Here is a 23531-nt window from a genome sequence, read left to right on the forward strand (position 1 = left end):
CAAGCTGCATGGAGAAGATTAGTTTCATGAATGAATGGAAGTAGGCAAACAAAATGTTAGATCTTGCATTGAAAGGGAGTGGTTTTAAATATTACCTCCACCAAAACTGTGTAAATAAGTGATAGCACTATCTAATTTGTACTTTTAAAAAACACTTAACAGAGGCAAATACCCATTTATAGAAAATGTTTTTCTTCTTTATTCACTTGACATGCTTAATATTAATATTCTTAAGATCTGTCAACTCTGAATTAGCAATGTCGACTTTAGTTAACTGTATCTCTGTGTTTGAAAAGATAGACGCAAAATGCTGGAATAACAGGTCAGGCTGCATCTCTGGAGAAAAGGGATAGGTGACATTTCGTGGGAACCCTTCTTCAGACTGTTTTGTCCCGCATTTTGTGTCTATTTTGTGTATAAACCACCATTGCAGTTCCTTCCTACTCATTCTGACAAGTTAATCTCAAAGTTGCCAATCAAGTTTTGATTTCAGACATCTGCCACCCCACACCGTGGTCGATGTGCCTCAATACCACTCTGTCTGGTTGTGAGGGGAATGTAGGGACCACAGGTTCTGCCAGAATCGGAGCAGGAGGTGCTTGAAGGGGGAATGAAGTATGGTGTGCGATGCATCCCAATAAAATGCTTTCTACGACACATCTGTAGAATAGACAATAGAAGTTGGTGAATTGTTCAGGAGCACCACAAATCTAGGGATACTACCAAAGGGAAAATAAATTCCAACCATATGGCCTTCTCTTAAGTTGCCTCATGTAGTAGGTGTAAAGAAAAGGTAGTCGGCACACTACCATTTCCAGCTGAGTATTCCTTTTGCGTATCGCTACTAATTGTGATCATGATCAGGTTCCACTCTTATTCTTGGGTTGAAATTGACTGAATGCAAATTTAGTGAGACCGCATTTGGAATGTTGTCATGTTGTTATGTGGAGGCTGTGGAGGTTTACCAGAATGATGCCTGGATTAAAGGCTATTAGCTACCAGGAGAGGTTGGACACTTGGATTGCTTTCTCTGGTATGGCAGACGTTACGGAGAGACCGGATAGAAGTTTCTCTCAGGATGGGAAAATCAAATACTGGAGGGCATACGTTCAAGGTGAGAGGGGCAGAATTTAGAGAGGTGCAGGGCAATTTTTTGTTTACACGTAGGATGCGAATGTCAGTGGTAGTGGTTGAGGCAGATACGATAGTGGTATTTAAGAGACTTTTGGATAGGTGTATGGATATGCCAGGAATGGAGGAAAATAGGTTATGTGCAGGCAGATAGTGGTCATGGCATCATGTTCCGCATTGACATTGTAGAGCTTGTTCTTCAGGTGCTAAAAACAAGGTGATGTGTACACATCAATGACTGACAGCATAAGAATAAAGACTAATGGATTTAAAAAAAAAATATTTACTAGACCAAGTAGGACCCGTTGGGCCCCGTCCCCAAACGCAATAATCCACCACTCACCCGTTTCCCCCAAAGCAACCCATTTCCACCACTCACCCGATCCCCCAATGCAATAATCCACCACTAATCCACAGCCCCCATGGGAGGCCTGGTCCCCCAATACAACCCGTTCCCCAACGTAAGATTCCACCACTCACCCATTCCCCCAATGTAAGATTCCACCACTCACCCATAGCCCCCAACTGTGCAGGCCATTTTAAACTTTTTTTAAAATGCAATTGCACTAAGATTTAATTTGATGTAGGTGCCACCGACAAGGCCATCTTTTGTTATCCAAATCTAATCATTAAATTTGCTGTGCTGGGTTAGGCTGGCAGATTCTTCCCCTTTGTTATCCAAATCTAATCATTAAACTTTGTTGTACTGGGTTAGGCTGGCAGATTCTTTCTCTGAAGGTCATTTGCTGTGAAGGACTCAGTGTTCTGGGATAGAAACATTGTAGCTGGTAGGGCATTGTGACATCATAACTGCCTAACTGCCAGTGCAGATTTGAAGAAATCCAACTTTTAAATGTCACTTTAAAACTTTTAAATCTCCCCCACTACAACCCTCTCCTTACAACAATGAAAAAACACTCTCATAGTTTGCGTATTGGCAGCGGAGATCACATTGTGATGTCGTTTTCGGTTTTTGGAATCTTCACGGCAGCTTGTGTAAATGAGATTGTGTAAATTGGGATTGGATGACTGTGAGATGCTATTGTGACATTATCACTGGAAGCTGCTGGAAGAGTCACCCTCTCAAAGGCAGTCATTATTTTCAAAATTGGCTTTTTTTTAAAAACTTTAAATATCAATAACGTAAAATATAACATCAAATCTGAAGGAAACTTGTAAGTACGACAACGGGAAAAAGCCGAGTAAGGTTCTGCAAAAAAATGGATAATGGATGTTTAAGGACGGGACCTACCTTCAGAAGTCTGAAGAAGGGTCCCGTCTCAAAACGTCAGCTATTCATTTTCTCTAGAGTTGCTCCAGCATTTTGTGTCTATTTTTGGTATAAACCAGCATCTGCAGTTCATATCAAAGATACTAGAGGAGCTCCTCTAAGATCTTTGGTTCATATGTTTGTACATTTAGAGAGTTGGAACGAAAAGAGAAAACATTAAAATTCTCGTTGTACTGTAGGTTGCATTGTCCACTGTATACATGTTCTCATCGACTGAAAGCATTTTCTGAATTTGACAACTGGGAAAACAACTGTGTTGTAGCATCTACATTCAGCTGTTCAGCTGGCGGAGTTCTGGGAATCTGCAAAATGAACATAAATTGGGGTTTTAAATAATTACAAGATACAATGTTTAATTTTATAAGCGGAACCTTGCTATAATTCTGATTTCTGATTAGTGTGGCCATTTTTACTGAGAACTTTAATGAAAAAAGAAGACAAGCTGATTTTGGCCATAAGTGGTTCATACAAACAAGATAGAACCAAAAGGACACAGTGCTGAGGTAACTTAAAGGGCCTGTCCCACTTGGGCGACCTAATCCGTGAGTCCAGAAGAGTGCCTTCGACCTTCAAGCTCGAGGGCACTCGCCTGTAAAGCCTCGAGCTGGATCGACCGGCCACGTTGAAACCGAACCGCGAGCTGCATCTACCGACTGCGCGCACACACACACACACACACACAAACACATCGCGAAGGTGGGGGCCAGGGATAGCGGAGAAGCGCTGTCTGCGCGATGAAGAGGAAGGTAAACGGCTGCCACAGAGTACCGTAGGTCCTTTAGAGAGCGGGGGGAGAGCGAGAGAGAAGGGGAGAGAGGAGGGGAGGGAAGGAGACACTTTTAAGAAGTTTAATAAAGTTTAGCGGGCATTTTACCTAGGTCATGAAACTCCAATGAGCCAGTCAAAATGCCCAGTCAGCAAAGGAGATGGCCTACAGCTGCCCTCGAGTGCCTGTAAGTAAATAGTGACCCCAATCCACTGCACTATGAGTGAAAAAGACCCATGCCGACCAAATTTCACTTGCGGAAAATTTTTCAATATGCTGAAATTTTTTCCGCGACCTAACTGATCCCGCGAGTAGGCGGGATCCTCCCTCGAGCATGAAGGGGAGTTCCAGCCACCTCATGCAACCTCCTAGGACCTCGTGTCGACCATGCTGCGAGTTTGAGTCCAGGGCAAACTCTTCTAAACTCACAGCTTAGGTCGCCCAAGTGGGATAGTCCCTTTAGTGGGTCAAGCCGCATCTTTGGAGAACACGGATAGGTATCATTTCAGGCTTGGACCCTTTGGACCAACATTGGTCACAGTTGTTCTGTATCGAGCATACATCAAGTGAGTAGATGATGACATGCAACACGCAAGTCTTATCTATTCTATAATTAGACAATGTTAATATAGAATAACTAACAGCAAGTCTGGATCAAGGAACATTTATGTTCTCCACTGAACTTTTCAGGAACTTCCAGAGTAAAGACATCAGACAAAGGGAGGGTGGGTTCAGATTTAATGGTGACTAGATTAATTGGGACCCATTGGGTCTCTGTCACACGGGGTCCCTGTTACCTGACCAACGCAATCCTTTCCCCCAACGCAATATTCCACCACTCACCAATAGCCCCAACTGCAGCTCATTTCCTCTCATCCCCCAGCACTCCATCCCCCTCCTCTTCACCCTCCCTCTTCTTTCCCCTCTCCTCCTCCCCAATCCCTACCTCACCTCTCCCTCCCTCTCCTTTCCCCTAACACCCCCCCCACTCAGTCACTCTCTCCTTCCCTCCCTACCCCCTCCTATCACTCTATCCCACACCTTCCCCACTCCTCACCTCCCCATCCCCCTCTATCCCTCCGCAACTCCCCCACTGCCCTCCTCTCCCTCCATTCCTCAATCCCTATGTCCCCCACTCCCCCCTCCTCTCCCTTATTCCCCCTCCTCCACCACTCTCTCTCCTCACCTTCTCCATTTTCTTTCCCCTACCCTCAGTCATTCACTTCTTCCCTCCCTCCATAACTCCTCTCCCCTCCCTACCCCCCTCCTTCCCAACTATCCCCTCCCTCTCTACCCCTTCCTCTCCCTCAATCCCCACCACTCTCCCTCCTCACCTCCCCAACTTTCCCCTCCATCTCCCTCCATACCCCGTCCTCTCCCTCAATCCCTCCACTCACTCTCTCTCCTCACCTCCCCAGGATCTCGAGGTTGCCGCTCCTCTCCCTTCTTGCGTGCCCTGGAGGAGCATCAGCCGTCGGCGCCCTCAGAGCCAGGCTCAGCACCCAGGCCTCAGGAATCCCGGCAGGAAGGCTGCGCCGACAGGCAGGTGGGCACCGGCAGGAAGGGGGGCCGTGCCGGCAGGAAGGTGGGCACCAACAAAAAGGGGGGCCGCGGCCGGTGACTGACAGGAGAGGAGACCAATCTGTGCATGCGCAGTTTTTAAGATTTTTAAACCTTAATCATTTTTTATATATACCACCGATCGGAACAAAACTTTGGTGCATTTTCAGCACAGGACAATGGTGAGTAAGGTGACAGAAAATCTTAGCGCTATCGCGTACCGTTTTTGCGCAAATGGAAAACTATAAAAATATTAGCAGAGAAGATCAGAAAAATAGTTTATGAACAGCCCATAACATCCTGGACTCTACATTTGCTCACGGATTTGTTTTTAAATTGACAAATCATTTAGAAAATATTTGTGAACAAACTATTACCTGCAGTGATTTCTTTGAAGTTGTGGCTTTGGATAGGTTCGTGATCTCTTTTTGTACTTCTGTAAATGCTTTATTGATTTTAGAGACTTTTTCACGGTTCCTAATATTGATCTGTTCCAAGAAAAAAAAATCCTTTTAAACAGTGCTGCATAAATATTACACTAGTAGTTACTTAATAACATGGTATGAATGCAGAGATTCATAAAATACAACTTTGGAGATACTCGGGTATGAGAAAAGGTGGGCACGATAAGGCATTTAACTCCTCTGTCAGTCAAAAGTATGTAAACGCTAACAGGACAAATATCCATCTGAGCTTTATATCTAGCTGAAGTTGCCAAGATTCCTGAAATGCTTGAGAATCTCCTGCTGGCAATCAGAGATGGGTATTCATTTTAGTTTGCTACTGTACATTTCCAAAGACATGAACTTTAAGCCAAGCGTAAAACCAACTGCGGTTTCATGTGACCTTGCCTTCAGAGTTGAAGCGGAGCAAACCTCCAGCTTCCCCATGCAGCTTGCTTCTCGTGCCTTTATGCTCACTGAAATGTTAAAGTATTTTAATATCTTGTTGTTTCTACACAATCAGGAAAATATATTCTGTGCGATGGCATCTAGCTACATGCATAACTGTGGCCTCCCAGAAAATTGAGAAAATAGATGGCAAAACTGCCAGATAGTACTTTGACAGACAGCTGGGAAATCCTAATATTTTATTTCACCTTGGTGCCAATCACTGGCTAAGCTGTAGCTAGCAAAAACACCACCAGGCATAGTGTGCTCGCTATGGATTTGAGTCACTTCACAAATGCCTACCGATGCATTTTAAATACCATTTATCATTTCATCCTGGGAATATCATTTATAAATATCATCTCATTTTGATGCCATGGTGTTAACATAGAAACATAGAAATTAGGTGCAGGAGTAGGCCATTCGGCCCTTCGAGCCTGCACCGCCATTCAATATGATCATGGCTGATCATCCAACTCAGTATCCCGTACCTGCCTTCTCTCCATACCCTCTGATCCCCTTAGCCACAAGGGCCACATCTAACTCCCTCTTAAATATAGCCAATGAACTGGCCTCGACTACCCTCTGTGGCAGAGAGTTCCAGAGATTCACCACTCTCTGTGTGAAAAAAGTTCTTCTCATCTCGGTTTTAAAGGATTTCCCCCTTATCCTTAAGCTGTGACCCCTTGTCCTGGATGTGACCCCTTGTCCTGGACCCCTTGTCCTGGACCCCTTGTCCTGTGTTGTAGTCTGATACTAAACCATTCTTTTTCTGGGCAAAGGTCAGTTTACCAAAGGCATGCATTACCCACCTGTACACAGCTTGCCGCGACTATTGTGTAAATGTAAGAGACAGGTTACAAAGCTGGTATGAAAATTCAGTTCTTGAGCAAATGTCATATGACTAAACCTAAGCTACCAAGGTTAAGTTTAGTTTAGTTTATTGTCACGTGTACCAAGGTACAGTGAAAAGCTTTTTGGTGCGTGCTATCCAATCAGTGGAAAGACAAAACATGTTTACGATCGAGCCATTCATAGTGTGCAGATACATGATAAGGGAAGAGCAGATGAAACCAAAACTTGTCAAGCCTAGAGATATTCATCCCAATAGCACAGCTTGCATTCAAACCCAGAAGCAAGAAATAATAACTGGATATTCAACTATTGAAAGGAATACTCCAAACAAATCCAGTTTCGGAAGCTTGGGTTTGCATTTTTGTAACTAGCATGCATACGCTACATCAAATACTAAACGCTCTCAACTATCTCAAACAAATTTGTTCCATAATTTCCCTGAAATTGCAAAAATGTCCTGAAGCACACCGTTCAGCCATCAAGGCAACCTAAGAATAAGGTATTCATTAAAAACCAGACAGATAATCTCCTCTCCTTGGAACAGGTTTTAAAATGGGTGTAACCAAACAAGAATTACCATGAAAGTAGTATACTTTATCAAAACATTTAACAAAATATCTTAAAACCCAGCTCTGACATAACATGCAATGAATGAAATGTGGTTATATCTTAATGAGGCAGAAACTTGAACGACTACTCACATTGTTCCATTGCAGTATAGAACAGCACAGCATAGCATAAGAAAAGGCCCAAGTGCAGATATGGGCACAGAGCTAGACTTAGCACAGAGCTTACGTGGAGTTTGAATAAGGAGTAACAAAGAGAAGCAGGGAGAAGAACTGATTGGCTGAAGCCCGTGGGAAAGGTGAATAAGTCACAGGGGAAAAACTGTTTAAAACTGAAGAATTTGGTTTGTAAATTGGTAAATTAGGCAATTTATCAGTCAATATACGCAAGGCTGCTCTAGGGGAGTGGCAGTGAGGGACGTGTGAGTCTTTGGCTCGAGAGTTAATAATAATAATAAACTTTATTTGGGACTCAAGGTCCAGACAAGGGGCAACATTACATTCAAATACATTGCATATTAAAAATATCATAAAGTACATCTAAAATCTTAGTATAACACTTATAAAAGCATCATAAATTATATATTAAAAAAAAACAATACATGAATTAAAATCCAGAATAAAAGAATGATCAATGTCCTACAACGAGACAACGATACCAGTGTCTCCACAGCTGGGATTCGTAGCGTGTAGTGCTAAACCTTATGTTTGACAAGGCCACAATAATTACATTTTTAGTCATTTATCCTGCAAATTAATTTATACATATGATTTCTTAGGATAGCTTCTAAAGTACTGACTCCTGCAGCCACAAACATATTACTAGCACTACACCATCTAGGTTTCCTTAGCAGTGTTCTCATGGCATCATTATATGACACCTTTAGTCTCTGCAAACTTGTCTTTCCATAATTCAACCACAGGTGCGCAGTATACAGTGGTGTGCAATATGCTCTAAATAGCGACATCTTCACCACACCTGTACACGCACCAAACTTACGCAAGAGAAGTCTTCGGCGAGGAGGCTGACGGAGGACGCCACACCAAACGAAAGAAGGAGATGTCAAGCAAGCTGATTCAGTGTGATACTTGCAGTATGTGGGAGGTCAAGGACACCGCTGGTGCCTCTGGCTGCTACAAATATGAGAAGTGCATCCAGGTACAGCTCCTGAAGGACTGTGTTGGGGAACTGGAGAAGCAAGTGGATGACCTCGGGTTCGTCCAAGAAGCTGAGTCGTTCCTCGACGAGTCCTACAGTAAGATTGTTACACCTAAGGTACTGGAAGATAGAAGGTGGGTGATGGTGAAAAAGGGATGGAAACATGGAATGCAAAGGTCCCCAGGTATTGTACCTCTTGAGAACAGGTTCACCCACTTAGAAGGGATGAAAGACGTTAACACACTGAGCGGCGCACTGGCTTGCGAAGCAAAAAGTGCTGTTGAGCCAAAACCAAAGAGGCCAACGTCAGGCAACGTTGGAGACTCCATGGTGAGAGATACGGACAGGGGTTTCTGCGGCACAGACGGGATTCGAGGATAGTGTGCTGCCTCCCTGGTGCCAGGATCCAGGATGTCAGGACAGAGTGCAGAAAAACCTCAAGGGCAAAGGTGAACAGCCGGAAGTTGTAGTGCATGTTGGCACAAACAATGTCGGAAAGAAGGGGATGAATATTCTGAAGCGTGACTTTAGAGAGCTCGGAAAAGTGTTGAAAAGCAGGACCTCCAGGGTGGTTATCTCCGGTTTGCTTCCAGTTCCTCGTGCTGGACAGAGCAGGAACAGGGAGATACAGGACCTGAATGTGTGGCTGAGGAACTGGTGCAGGGGGCAGGGATTTAGATTCTTAGACCACTGGGATCTGTTTTGGAGTAAGGGGGAACTGTACAAAAGAGAGGGATTGCACCTTAACAGGTGGGGGACCAGCATTCTGGCAGGCAGGTTTGCCACTGCTACACGGGTGGTTTTAAACTGAATAAGGGGGGGTGGGGTCTCAAATGGGATAGTCAAGGATGTAGTTAAAGGGAAAGGGAGTAAAGGGATAGATAATGACCCCAGAATTAGGTTGGCGGCGCGACCAACGTCGCAGCGGCCTCTGCAGTCCGTCTGTCTTTTTTTATTTTATTGTCCTGTAGAGTGTAAAGTTTGTGGTGGGTTTTTGACTGTGTATGTGTGGGGGGCGGGGGGTGGGTGGGGGAAACTTTTAAATATTTTCCCTGCACGGGGACCCGACCTTTTCTCTGTCGGGTCTCCGTTGCGGTTGGGGCCTAGCACCGTGGAGCGGCCTCCAACCGGAACGACAGCTCAAGTCACGGAGCCTGCAGAGCTGCGGACCTACCATCGTAGAGCTGACCAGCTTCGGAGCGTGCAGAGCTGCGGTGGCGCGCTGCTGCGACCCGACTCCAGTGGATGATGACACCGGGAGCTCGCGGGTCCCCGGTGGGAGACCGCTTTGCGGGGCACCGGCAACGGCGACTTCTCCCGCTTGAATTGCGGGGTTGAGAGTGACCTGGAGCGGGGCCTTACATCGCCCGGCGCGGCTTTAAATGGCCGCGGACTTGCTAGCACCTGCCGGGGGCTCCAACATCAAGACCTGGGGCAGGGCCTTACATCGCCCGACGCGGCTTTAAATGGCTGCGGACTTGCTAGCGCCCGCTGAAGGCTTTGACTGACTTCGGGAGAGGAATGGAGAGCAGGGGAGAGACAAGACTTTGCCTTCCATCACAGTGAGGAGGAGATTCACTGTGATGGATGTTTGTGTAAATTGTGTTGGTGTGTGTCCTGGTTCTTTTCTTGTATGGCTGCAGAAACCAAATTTCGTTTGAACTTCATGTGAGGTTCAAATGACAAATAAACGGTATTGTATTGTATTGTAATTAACGGGAAAGAAAGCTCACAAAGAGATAGGAGAGTATGGCCAAGTGTAATAGGGATCGATGTGAAAGGTGAGATGCGTTAGGAATTAAATGTATTGTATTTGAATGCGCAAAGTATAAGAAGTAAAGTAGATGAGCTTGAGGCTCAGTTAGAGGTTGGTAGATATGACTGGGGATTACTGAGACGTGGCTTCAGGAGGATCGGGCCTGGGAACTAAATACTCAGGGTACATCCGATAGAAAATACAGGCAGGTGGGCAGATGGGGGGGGGGGGGCAGCTCTGCTGGTGAAGGATGGAATTCAGTACCTTGCAAGTGAAGACATAGGGACTGACGAGGTAGAGTCACTGTGGATTGAGTTGAGGAATTGCAAAGGCAAGAAGACACTAATTGGTGTTATCTACAAACCCCCAAATAGTAGCCTGGATGTAGGGTATAAGTTGCAGCAGGAGTTAAAACTTGCAAGTAACAAAGGTAATGCCACTGTGGTGATGGGGGATTTCAATATGCAGGTAGGCTGGGAAAATCAGGTTGGTTCAGGACCCCAAGAAAGAGAGTTTGTAGAGTGCCTCCAAGATGGATTCTTAGAGCAGCTTATAATGGAGCCGACCAGAGAAAAGGCAATTCGGGATTTAGTATTGTCCAATGAACCAGATTTGATAAGAGAACTCGAGGTAAAGGAACCGCTTGGAGGTAGTGATCATAACATTAGTTTTAATCTGCAATTTGAGAAGGAGAAAGTTAAATCGGAAGTGTCAGTGATGCAGTTGAACAAAGGGGACTATGAAGGCATGAGAGAGACGATGGCCAAGGTAGACTGGAAAGGGATCCTAGCAGGAATGATGGTGGAACAGCAATGGCAGGAATTTCTGGGCATAATCCGGAAGTCGCAGGATCATTTCATTCCAAAAGGGAAGAAAGGTTCTAACGGGAGTAGGAAGCAACTGTGGCTGACAAGAGAAGTTAGTGATAGAATAAAACTAAAAGAAGTGATGTATAACATAGCAAAGAGTAGCCGGAAGCCAGAGGATTGGGAAACTTTCATAGGACAACAGAAGGAAACAAAACAGGCTATATGGGCTGAAAAGATGAAGTACGGGGGGAAGCTGGCCAGGAATGTAAAGCTTCTTTAGATATGTTAAGGGAAAAAGAATAGCAAAGTCAAATGTGGGTCCCTTAAATGCAGACATGGGTGAAATTATTATGGGGAACAAGGAAATGGCAGAAGAGGCTCGGTGTTGGGGCCACAACTATTTACCATATATATTAATGATTTGGAAGAGGGAATTAGGAGCAACACTAGCAGGCAGTGTGAACTGTGAAGAGGATGTTAGGAGGTTGCAGGGTGACTTGGACAGGTTGAGTGAGTGGGCAGATGCGTGGCAGATGCAGTATAATATAGATAAATGTAAGGTTATCCACATTGGCGGAAAAAACAAGGGTGCAGATTATTATCTCAATGGGGTTAGGTTAGGTAAGGGGGAGGTACAGCGAGACCTGGGCGTCCTTGTACACCGGTCACTGAAAGTTGGCGTGCAGGTACAGCAGGCAGTGAAGAAAGCTAATGGAATGTTGGCCTTCATAACAATAGGATTTCAATATAGGAGTAAAGAGGTTCTTCTGCAGTTGTATAGGGCTCTGGTGAGACCACATCTGGAGTATTGTGTACAGTTTTGGTCTCCTAATTTGAGGAAGGACATCCTTGTGATTGAAGCAGTGCAGCGTAGGTTCACGAGATTGATCCCTGGGATGGCGGGACTGTCATATGAGGAAAGATTGAAAAGACTAGGCTTGTATTCACTGGAGTTTAGAAGGATGAGGGGGATCTTATAGAAACATAAAATTATAAAAGGACTGGACAAGCTAGATGCAGGAAAAATGTTCCCAATGTTGGATGGATTTAAGAGAGAGTTAGATAGAGCTCTCGGGGCTAGTGGAGTCAAGGGATATGGGGAGAAGGCAGGCACGGGTTATTGATGGGGGATGATCAGCCATGATCACAATGAATGGCGGTGCTGGCTCGAAGGGCTGAATGGCCTCCTCCTGCACCTATTTTAGTCACCAGTATTCTATGCGGGACCCTATCAAAGGCTTTATGAAAGTCTAGATTCACTGGTTCCCCTTCATCCATTTTACTTGTCACATCCACAAAAATTTTCCTTTCATAAATCCATGCTGACTTGGACTAATCCTTTTACTGCTATCTAAATGCCCCATTATTACCTCTTTAATAATTGACTCCAGCATCATTCCCACCACTGAAGTCAGGCTAACTGGTCTGTAATTCCCCGTTTTCTCCCTCGCTTCTTTCTTGAAAAGTGGGATAACATTAGCTATCCTTCAATCCACAGGTACTGATCCTGAATCTATTGAACATTAGAAAATGATCACCAATGCATCCACTATTTCTAGAGCCACCTCCCTGAGGACCCTGGGATGCAGACCATCAGGCCCAGGGGATTTATCATCCTTCAGTCCCATTAGCCTACCCAATACTATTTCTCGCCTAATAAAAAATTATTTCAGTTGCTCTACCCCCTTAGATCCTCTGTCCTCCACTACATCTGGGAGATTGTTTGTGTCTTAGTGAAATGCCTTAGTGAAGACGGATCCGAAGTACCTATTCAACTCTTCTGCCATTTCCTTGTTGCCCATAATAATTTCACCCATGTCTGCCTTCAAGGGACCCACATTTGACTTTGCTACTCTTTTTCCCTTAATATATCTAAATAAGCTTTTACTGTCCTTCTTTATATTCCTGGCCAGCTTCCCTTCGTACTTTATCTTTTCAGCCCGTATTGCCCGTTTTGTTTCCTTCTGTTGTCCTATGAAAGTTTCCCAATCCTCTAGCTTCCGGCTGCTCTTTGCTGTGTTATACATCTTTTCTTTTAGTTTTATTCTATCCCTAATGTCTCTTGTCAGCCACGGTTGCCTCCTACTCTCTTTAGAATCTTTCTTCCTTTTTGGAATGAAATGATCCTGCGTCTTCCGGATTATGCCCAGAAATTCCTGCCATTGCTGTTCCACCATCATTCCTGCTAGGATCCCTTTCCAGTCTACCTTGGCCAGCTCCCCTCATGCCTTCATAGTCCCCTTTGTTCAACTGCATCACTGCCTCTTCCAATTTAACGTTCTCCTTCTCAAATTGCAGATTAAAACTAATCATGTTATGATCACTACCTCCGAGCGGTTCCTTTACCTCGAGTTCTCTTATCATATCTGGTTCATTGGACAACACTAAATCCAGAATTGCCTTTTCTTTGGTCGGCTCCATTACAAGCTGCTCTAAGAATCCATCTCAGAGGCATTCCACAAACTCTCTTTCTTGGGGTCCTGAACCAACCTGATTTTCCCAGTCTACCTGCATATTGAAATCCCCCTTCACCACAGTGGCATTACCTTTGTTACATGCCAGTTACAATTGCCAGAGTCAATAGTGGGGAGTCTACATTGTGTGATGGACTGGGCTACATCCATAACTCTCGGCAATTTCTTGTTGTCTTGGGCACAATGGGGCAGCTTAGGGGTGGCACGGTGGCGCAGCGGTAAAGTTGCTGCCTTACAGCACCAGAGACACTGGTTCAATTGAGTATGGCTGCTATCTATACGGAGTTTGTATGGTTTCCCCGTGACCTGCATGGGTTTTCTCCCACACTCCAAAAGACACAGGTTTGTAGGCTAATTGGCTTCGGTAAAATTGTAAAAAGTGCAGAGCGGCTCGGAGTGCGCCGGGGCTGGGTGGTGGTGAGGCCGGGGCTGGGCGGTGGTGAGGCCGGGGTCGGGCGGTGGTGAGACCGGGGCTGGGCGGTGGTGAGGCCGGGGTCAGGCGGTGGTGGCGCTGGTGGGGCCGGGCGCTGGTGGGGAGCGGTAGGCAGCAGCAGAGGTAGACCACAGCAGCGCTCAGCGGTAGACCACAGCAAACTCAGTGTTTGGGATGAATGCCCAATGATTAGGAGGGGGAAGCTTTGAAGAGGTGGACAGAACTCTTCAAGATGTATGCACCAACATTAAGCCTTTTGGCAGCATTCTTACCATTTGTTGTGGCAATTTTCGACAACTCCTTCCTGTAGTGAAAAGGGAAAATGATGCTAATGCTGAAAATTCCTGCATCAAGAAATCCTACTTGTGGAAACTTTTCACCAAGTTTCAATTGCAGACGAATATGCGATTGAGAGAGGGAGAAGGCGACTATTCTCAATTTTTGTTGAAAGTTGGTGAAGACGAGATTTTAAATGAATGAATATGATGAAATTGAAATGCCAGAAGACATTGTTCTATCAGCAAAAACACTGGAGGATTGTATTGATCTCATCTATCTTACATTTGATAATCCTGCAGAATTATTCTCCGACAATTGCATCTTGGTTCCGCACAACTGTACAATGAGAAGCATCAATTCTCCATGTATCAGACACTTCCCTAGAATCATTAAGTAGTACTTTTCTTTCAATGCTGTCACTGAGGGAACTAATGCTACTCACTTCCCAACAGAATTCCTCGATTCACTCGAGATCTCTGGATTACCACCACACAAATTGGAGTTGAAAAAAGGAACTCCAATCAAGTTAATGAGAAACTTAGAACCCCAAAGCTATGCAATGGAACAAGGATGATTGTGGAAGAGCTACACAATAATATAATAGTTGCAAGAATCAACATGGGAGCCTTCAAAGATAACATTGTTCTCATTCCTAGGATAACACTCAATTTGACAGAAGGCGAAGACATTCCCCTTCAGCGGAGCCAATTCCCGATTCAGTCAAGTTTTGCTATGACGATCCACAAAACGCAAGGCCAAACCAAGGAGAAAGTGTTGATATACGTCGAGAAACGGGTATTTCAGCATGCACAACTATATGTGGCTCCTAGCCAAGGAAAGGTGAAAGAAAATATCAAAGTTTTCCTGAAGAATGGAACATCGACCAAGAATGTTGTCATTAAACGCATGCTTGGTTGAACGATGACTTCTGAGGTAAATTCTCAGATTTTCTTCAAATTAAATTTTGATCACTCAATAATGTCTCTATATTAAAATTGTGTGTCTTTTTTCCCCCATGAACAGCAAAGAGACATCGAGACGCAGTGAGCAGCAGAACGCAACAAGATACGCAACAAGAAAGAACGGAAATGAATAAATCTCATCTTTAACGTTTAAATTGTTGCTATATTTTAAGTTATTCAAATTTTAAGCTTTAATAAATCCCTTTTCCACTTGCCGTGCCCGTCAGCTGCGCCTGCACAGTAATACCTGCGTGTTCTACATCACAATGGGAACCCAATGGGCAGGAATGGCTGCGCCGCCAGAGAGCCGCTAAGAGTGGATGGGGGAGGGGTTGAGGGGGGGGGGATAGAGTGAGTGCGGGGGGGGGTGGGGGGGAGGGCAAGGAGCGAGTGGGACGGTGAGGGGAGGAGGGAGGATCTGGGGCATCACCACGGGAACCCGTCTGCCGCCACTGCGCAGTTGGGGGCTATGGGTGAGTGGTGGAAAACAGTGTTGGGGGACCAGGTCTCCCATGTGACGATGGGACCCAACTGATCCCACAGTCTAGTATCCTGATATATCCAAGATGACAATTCCTGCAGAATATGTCAGAGTTTTTCTATTAAAAAAACTGTTGTAAACTTGAACATGTGGATTATCAGTTTGAAAACTATGATAAAATCAAATTACATTTTGATTAAAATAACTCCCAAGGTAAAAATAATAACTATTTCTCATTGAACATCATTTAACCTGCTGCATCAGGAAAACTGAAATACCAAAACAAGGTCAGGACAATACTGTCTTAGCATTGCTTAGAAGGCACCAAATTCAGTCAGAGTGGTTCTTATGTTTTTGCAATTCAGTGTAGTTTAGTTTATTGAAGGTACACAAAAATGCTGGAGAAACTCAGCGGGTGCAGCAACATCTATGGAGCGAAGAAAATAGGCAACATTTCGGGCCGAAACCCTTCTTCAGACTGATCTCAGGCGATTTTCCAGCATCTGCAGTTCCTTCTTAAACAATAGTTTAGTTTATTGTTACGTATTTAGTTTATTGTAGCATGAACACGTGCTGCAATGATGTATGTAAGAGGAGAAAACAAGATTATTAATATGTTTGTTGTGAGGCTGTTGGTCCAATGCCAAAAAAGATTGATCACTGAATTCTCTGAACATTGCAGGCTGGAGTGAACATGGAGACAAGTGTCTCAACAAATGCTGTACAATGCTGCAACGATTAATGAGTCCTGCCTTTGTGGAAATCTTCTAGAATTTCCCATCTATCTCAATAAGTTTCTCAATGGGTGCTTTTGTGCTCTATGTGGATGATTGTCTGGAAAATGATAGAAACCATCAGTTTTAATCCTACCAGTTTCGCCAAGACAACAAGCTTTCAAGGCCAAGATAAGACTCGATAGGTACAAGACGGTGCTAGGAAAGTGGCGACACTGTGTATTGCCTCAAAAAAATCTATTTTGTTTTACACAACAATCGTTGCAGTCTTTTACTTATGTATGATTCTGCTAATGTATAGTATGATTTACTGGAGTTTATGCCAAAGCGTTTTGCTGTATCAGTGTACAGTAACAGTAAAGTAACTGCTACGAATTGAAAGAAACAGCACATGCACACTGCCAATATAAAGGATGAAATTATGAAAAAAGGTACAAATAAGAGGTTATCAAGCAGCATAAGTTTTAAAACCATCATCTTAGCTTCATATATTAGCATTTATATTAGCCTCATGTTTGAAAATTAGAAAAACCTTTTTGTTTTAAAAAGATTGAATATAGCAGAGCAGAAAACCAAAGCAAATAAAGACCATCTCAAAAGGGAACATAGTTGCACTGCATTTGAATAAGCACCACATTTTCCCCAACATTTACTTTTAGTTTTGTTTACAGATTTAGTATTGAAACAGGCCCTTCAGACTACCGGCTCTGCGCCAACCAGCAATCCCCGCAAAACTAACACTATCTTACACACTAGGGACGATTTACTATTCTTACCAAAGCCAATTAACCTACAAACCTGCACGAGTGTGGGAGGAAACAGGAGCACTCCGGAGAAAACCCACGCGGTCACAGGGAGAACGTACAAACTCCGTACAGACAGCACCCATAGTCAGGATCAAACCCGGGTCCCTGGCACTATAAAGCAAATCTACTGCTTGCGTCACTGTGCCACCCCCTATTACTTCAACATGACTAGCTATCAGCATGCACCATTAGTATGGACATCGTCCCAGCCCAGTGGCAAGCATTAACCCACAGTTCACATAACCCCAGAGTAAAACGGGAACTGAAACCCGGATCAACATCTAGCAGCACCTTTAACAGGAAACTCAAAAGGACTAGTACCAAGAATGTCACGTTAAATCTGTGTCATAGAGTCAGTGTCGTATAGCATGGAAACAGGCCCATCGTCCAACTTGCCCACACTGACCAACATGTCCCAGCTAAACTAGTCCCACCTGCCTGCGTTTGGCCCATATCCCTCTAAACCTGGCCTATCCGTGTACTTGTCTAATTGTTTCTTAAACGGTGCGATAGTCCCCGTCTCATCTACCTCCTCTGGCCACTCGTTCCATACATCCACCATCCATTGTATGGAAAAGTTGCCCCTCAGATTCCTATTAAATCACTTCCCCTTCACCTTAAATGTGCTAAGAATGCCATGAAGGAGAAAAAGTAATGCAACAAGGTTGTTTTAACTGTTATGCCGACAGAAAAAAAATGTACAAGCATATAAAGATCAAATAGTGAAAATAGTATGTTTGTAATAAGGTAGAAACAGCAGCCTTGCCTACATTCACCTGCACTGATAGCTAATGGGAAGATTTGCATCAATTCTCTCTGAATGGTTCTGCCACTAATTAGAATAGATTAAAATAAGTAAACAGATTTCTCAGAGCTAGTTACCTCTTTAAAGGGAGCACTTGCAAACTTATGTGCAAGCCACATCTTGCAAGCCACTTTTCAGAGGTGATTAAAATGGGGAAACATGCATTTGACAGCATGAATTATTACATTTTGACAAGATAGTAGTGGCTGGTGCAGGATCTCAGTCCATGGCAGCTAGGAATCCCATCACCAACTCCCGGTCCTCCTCACACGATGGTCATAGAACAAAGGTCTCGAGCTGTTGTCAGATGCATGGCTGTAAAAGTTTAGTCAGAACAAGCACCAGCAGAGGGTTGGATAGGATACAATCCAGCCCACGAAGAGACACACACGAACAAAAATGAGCAAGCAAATCAGAAATAAAATAAACACAAAATCACAAATACCTCCACTACACAAATTTAGTAACGTGGTGATTGACAACTGTTTTTACTAACCTTCTTGAGACTTGTAGTCACATGTTTGGTTTTGTTTTTGGCTTTTATGCTCCTGCTATTGGCAACCTTGAAAACATCATTATTTTTCTGTGCCTTTGGTCTTTTCTTTGCCATCCCTTCTGAACACTTCCTAGCAAACAAACAAATGTTCACAGAATCAATCACTGCCTGTGAATAACAAACAAAAAGCACCATTTCCCAGTCTTGGTTTAGAAAACTAGGGAATCCTATTCAATAACAAGAGCTCAGGCGAATAACCCGAAGAGCAAGGTGGTTGAAGTAAAGAACAAGGATCTCCTGACACTGAGTGCCATTTCTGGCACACTGCCTCTTGCCCATTTCCCAACCACCTGTTATGGCATTCACTGTGAAACCAAACAGAAAAATCCCAGCCTCTAGTGATAGGTCAACCTCACCTCATTTCAGTACTGAACCAGATCTATCTTGGCTCAGGTGTCACTTTAGTTATTAAGTTGTGTCGCACAGAAACAGGATCTTCGCTCAACTCATCCATGCCGACCCTGATGCTTTTAGATGCCAATCTAATTTGTCCGCCTTCAACCCGTACCTCTCTACTTTCTTGTCCATGTACTTCTCCAAATGCCTTTTAAATGACGTAATTGTTTCTGCCTCAACCACTTCCTCTGATAGCTTGTTTCATATAACAACCGTCCTGTGTGAAAAATGTGCCCCTCAGATCTTTAAATTTCTCCCCTTATCTAAACTGTATCCTTTAGCTTTAGACTCCCCATCTCCAGGAAAATGACAATCCTTTCTATGCCCGTCATAATTTTTTTAAACCACAATACGGTCACCTCCAAGTCTACTATGCTCTTGTGAGAATAAACTCAGACTATCCCATATCTCATTAAAAGTAAAGCCCTCAATTTCAGTCACTATCCTGATGACTCTCTTCCGCATTCTTTCAAATACCGCCACATTATTTGAGTAGCGTGGTGATCAGAATTGTACATTATACTCCAAGTGTGGACTGAGCAATGCAACAACATCCCTATTCTTCTACTCAATGCCTCAGCCTATAAAGGCAAGCATACCGAATGACTTCTTCACTACCCTAGTCACCTGTGTCTCCATTTTTAGGGAACTATAAACTTATATCCTAAGATCTCTCTTTACATCCACATTCCAGAGGGCCCTGCCTATTTGCCCTTGGCATTGATGTCCCAAAATGCATTATGTCACACATGTGATCTGCTAATATCTGGCAACAAGGTATTATTTTTTAGCAGCTGCTATACAATACAATACAATTTATTTGTTGTCATTTGAACCCAGAGGTTCAAACTAAATTTGATTTCTGCAGTCATACAAACAAGAAGAAGAACCAAGACACAACACAATTTACACGAACATCCATCACAGTGAATCTCCTCCTCACTGTGATGGAAGGCCAAGTCTTATCTCTCCCCTGCACTCCTCGTTCTCCTCCCGATGTCAGAGTCAAAGCCCCCAGCGAGCGATGGTAAATAAGTCCCGCGGCAATTATAAAGCCGCGCCGGGCGATGCAAGGCCCCACTCCAGGTCATCCTCAACCCCGCAACTCGGGCGGGAGAAGTCACCGTATCGGAAGCCCCGAAAAGCGGTCTCTCAGCAGGGACCCGCGGGCTCCCGGTGTCACCGTCCACCGGGCCGGCGATTGGAGCCTCCGAATCTTCTGGTTCGGGTCGCAGCAGATCGCCACCACAGCTCCTCCCGCTCCGAACTCGGCCAGCTCCGCGATGGCGAGTAGTCCGCAGCTCCGCGACTGGAGCCTCAGGTCGTTCCGGTTGGAGGCCGCTCCACGGTGCTCGGCCCCAACGACAACGGAGACCCGACAAAGGAAAGGTCGGGTTCTCCGTGCAGGGGAAAGATTTAAAAAAGTCCCCCCACACACCTACCCAGTTTAAAAAAAAATAAAAACTACATACAAACGAGACAAAAAATAAAAAAAACGACAGACGGACTGCAGAGGCCGCTGCGACGCGAGTTGGCACATGCCCTCTAAATGGTGAATGTAATAAAACATGATTGCTTACAATACCATAACATTGTTACATCCAAGTCTGATATCAGACCCAACACCCATCTAAACCCAGGTACTTGATCTAATCGAGTCGAGCCTTCTTCAGATTGAAGAAGGGTCTCGACCCGAAACGTTACCCATTCCTTCTCTCCATGTCCCGCTGAGTTGCTCATAAGATTATGTAATAGGAGCAGAATTAGGGCATTTGGCCCATCAAGTCTTCTCCGCCATTCATGGCTGATCTGTCTCTCCCTCTTAACCCCATTCTCCTGCCCTCTTCCCATTACCTCTGACACTCCCTTTTTGTGTCTATCTTCAGTACTTTTATAACCAGCATCTGTAGTTCCTTCTATACATACTTAATCTAATCAATTTCTTCATGCCATTCTCTCATTAAAGGTAAAGCTCTCAATTTCAGTTACCATCCTGGTAAATCTCTTCTGCATTCTTTCAAATACCACCACATTATTTCAGTAGGATGGCGACCAGACCCAGCCCCTCACATTATCGCCGTGGCACCACAAACTTTAGGTCCTGATGAAAGATCATCGATCTTAAATGGTAGCGGAGATGGACACAAAATGCTGGAGTAACGCAGCGGGTCAGGCAACAACTCTGAAGAAAATGGAGAGGCGATATTTCGGGCCCGGATCTTTCTTCAGACTGATTGTAATAGGGAGAGTGAGGGGGAAAAAATGGAAGTAAAGAAACAAAACAGGACAAATTGGGGCCGGCAACAGATGACCTCAGGCACGGAGGTTCCCCGATAGGCTGCCTGGAGACAGATGTGAGCCCAAGAGGTTACATAGTTACATTAGAAAATTCAACGTTCATAACACAGGGCTGTAAGTTACACAAGCAAAACATCAGCTGCTGTTCCTCCAATTTGCACGTGGCCTTACTCTGGCAATGATGGCCTTCTATATACTGTTGTGCTGAAGCAAAGCAAGAATTTCATTGTCCTATCTGGGACACATGACAATAAACTCTCTTGTCTTGTCTTGAAGAAATGTCCCAACCTGAAACGTCACATTTTCTCCAGAGATGCTGCCCGGCCCGCTGGGTTATTCCAGCACTGTTGTCTTTTTTTGTAAACCAGCATCTGTGGCTTCTGTGTTGGAAGGAACAGCAGATGTTGGTTTATGCCAAAGATAGAGGAGTCTGAAGAAGGGTCCTGACCTGAAACGTTAGGTACACCCGACCCACCGTTTTTTTTCCAGAGATGCTGCCTGGCCCGGTGGGTTATTCCAGCACTTTGTCCTTTTTTGTAAAGCAGCATCAGTAGTGCCTCGTGTCTACTAGTCTCAGCCCGTCTGATGGGACTGGTTAGTGTTTGGACTGTGGGCCCACACTCGACCAAAGCCTCAGCAATGGTAGATATTCAGATCTCCCCTCTCCCACCTCACCCTCCCTGCAATCATATGCAGGGAATAAAATCAGATTTCTCCCCCCCCCCCCCCCCCCCATTTCTCTCTCCCTTCCTCCCCTCCCCGTTCAACCTCCCCATCCTCCTCCTCCCCCCCTCTTCTTCTCGACCAAAGCCTCCACAAGGGAGACAATCAGATCTCTGATCTCTCCCCTCACTCCCTCACTTCCCCTCCCCCCCCCTCCCCTCCTCCCTCTTCCTTCCCCCCCTCCCTCCTCCCTCTTCCTTCCCCCCTCCCTTCTCCCTCTTCCTTCCCCTCCCTCCCTCCCCCTCTCTCCTCCTCCTCCTCTCTCTCCTCCTCCCTCTTCCTTCCCCCCTCCCCTCCTCCCTCTTCCTTCCCCCCCTCCCCTCCTCCCTCTTCCTTCCCCCCTCTCCCCTCCTCCCTCTTCCTCCCCCCCCTCTCCCTTCCTCCCTCTTTCCTCTCCCCCCCTCTCCCCTCCTCCCTCTTCCTTCCCCCCTCCCTCCTCCCTCTTTCCTCTCCCCTCCCCCCATCCCCCTCTATCTCCTCCCCTCTTCCACCCTCTCCTCTCCCCCCCCCCCCCCCCTCCCCCTCCCCTTCCTCTCACCCCCTCCTCCACGTGGTGGAAATGTCAAAGTCTCCAAGAACAAGGATTCGCTCCCAATGGTCCACAACTCCTGTGGCCCTGACTCCAACCGGCTGCCGCCCGCCCAGCGCGGAGACGGAGTCAGAGACACGACACCCCCCCCCCCCCCCCCGCCCCGGCTGCTGCTGCTGCTGCTCACCGCCTGCCGGCCTGGGACCCCGACCCCGAGCCCTCGCCGCCGCCGCCGTTATTGTTGTTGTTCGAGAGCGTTCTGTGGCTCCGGCTCCGCGCCATCTCCGGGCCTCGTCGCTCCCGCCGCCGCGTCACCGGGAAGGGAGGCTCCGCCCGCCCGCCCGCAGCGCTACCGGTAACGGCGGGCCCACAGGCCGGACACAGGGGACGACAATGTGTGTGGGCCAACCAAAATATAATCGTTAACCTCCCTTCCTTCTCTCTTTCCCAAACTTTCATTCATTCTCTCCTTCCTGCCTTCTCTCCTTCCTTCCTTCTCTCCTCCCTTCCTTCTCTCTTTCCCAAACTTGCATTCCTTCTCTCCTCCCTTCCTTCTCTCCTTCCTTCCTTCTCTCCTTCCTTCCTTCTCTCTTTCCCAAACTTTACTTCCTTCTCTCCTCCCTTCCTTCTCTCTTTCCCAAACTTTCCTTCCTTCTCTCCTTCCTTCCTTCTCTCCTCCCCAAACTTTCCTTCCTTCTCTCCTCCCTTCCTTCTCTCTTTCCCAAACTTTCATTCCTTCTCTCCTCCCTTCCTTCTCTCCTCCCTTCCTTCTCTCTTTCCCAAACTTTCCTTCCTTCTCTCCTTCCTTCCTTCTCTCCTCCCTTCTCTCCTTCCTACCTCCCATTCCTTCTCTTTCCTTTCTTCCTTCTCCCTCCCTTCTCTCCGCAGATGCTGAGTTACTCCAGCATTGTTTCTCTATTTACCTTCAAATAATTAATTGAAATCAGTCAATGGTCCTTTGTTTGTCCTTTAATTTCTGCCCCTATTTTAGTGACCTCTAGTCCCCACACTTGAGCAAGCCCAAGGATGCCTAATTGAATAATGCAGTCATGTTCGTTATTAAATAAATTATGTCAATGTTCTCAATTGTTCAGTTGGATAGGGCACAAAACTGGCCCTTTCTCACATCTGTCCAGGAACGCGGCCTACAAATTTTCCTCTTCCCCTGCACACACATTTTATGTTATTACTCCAGATCTGAATTAGTTTTGTTTAGTTTATTCTTGTCAAGTGTATTGAGGTATGGTGAAAAGCATTTTTGTTGTGTGCTCT

At 45.5% G+C, this 23531-nt stretch overlaps 1 protein-coding gene across 1 annotated transcript; it reads right to left on the reverse strand.

The window, feature by feature from the left end:
• Positions 1-2414: 2414 nt before the first annotated feature.
• Positions 2415-22752, reverse strand: rbis (ribosomal biogenesis factor). The gene is made up of 4 exons (XM_033020198.1): positions 22447-22752; positions 18254-18383; positions 5126-5236; positions 2415-2724 (listed from the first exon to the last, which is right to left on the reverse strand). The coding sequence occupies exons 1-4, from the start codon at positions 22716-22718 to the stop codon at positions 2629-2631; spliced, it is 609 nt and encodes a 202-aa protein (XP_032876089.1). The 5' UTR covers positions 22719-22752; the 3' UTR covers positions 2415-2628.
• Between the last annotated feature and the right edge of the window lie 779 nt (positions 22753-23531).

Source organism: Amblyraja radiata, chromosome 4 (assembly GCF_010909765.2).
Source record: "Amblyraja radiata isolate CabotCenter1 chromosome 4, sAmbRad1.1.pri, whole genome shotgun sequence".
In the NCBI taxonomy this organism is placed as follows: domain Eukaryota; kingdom Metazoa; phylum Chordata; class Chondrichthyes; order Rajiformes; family Rajidae; genus Amblyraja; species Amblyraja radiata.

Excerpts from the sequence above, each read along its gene's own strand:
- rbis (XM_033020198.1), bottom strand. The coding sequence starts at position 22,718 with ATGAAAGTTTGGGAAAGAGAGAAGGAAGGGAGGTTAACGATTATATTT. Across the intron at positions 18,384-22,446 it reads GGGTCCCAGGCCGGCAGGCG|GAAGTGTTCAGAAGGGATGG; the intron begins GTGAGCAGCAGC and ends TTTGTTTGCTAG. Across the intron at positions 5,237-18,253 it reads TGACTACAAGTCTCAAGAAG|ATCAATATTAGGAACCGTGA; the intron begins GTTAGTAAAAAC and ends TTCTTGGAACAG.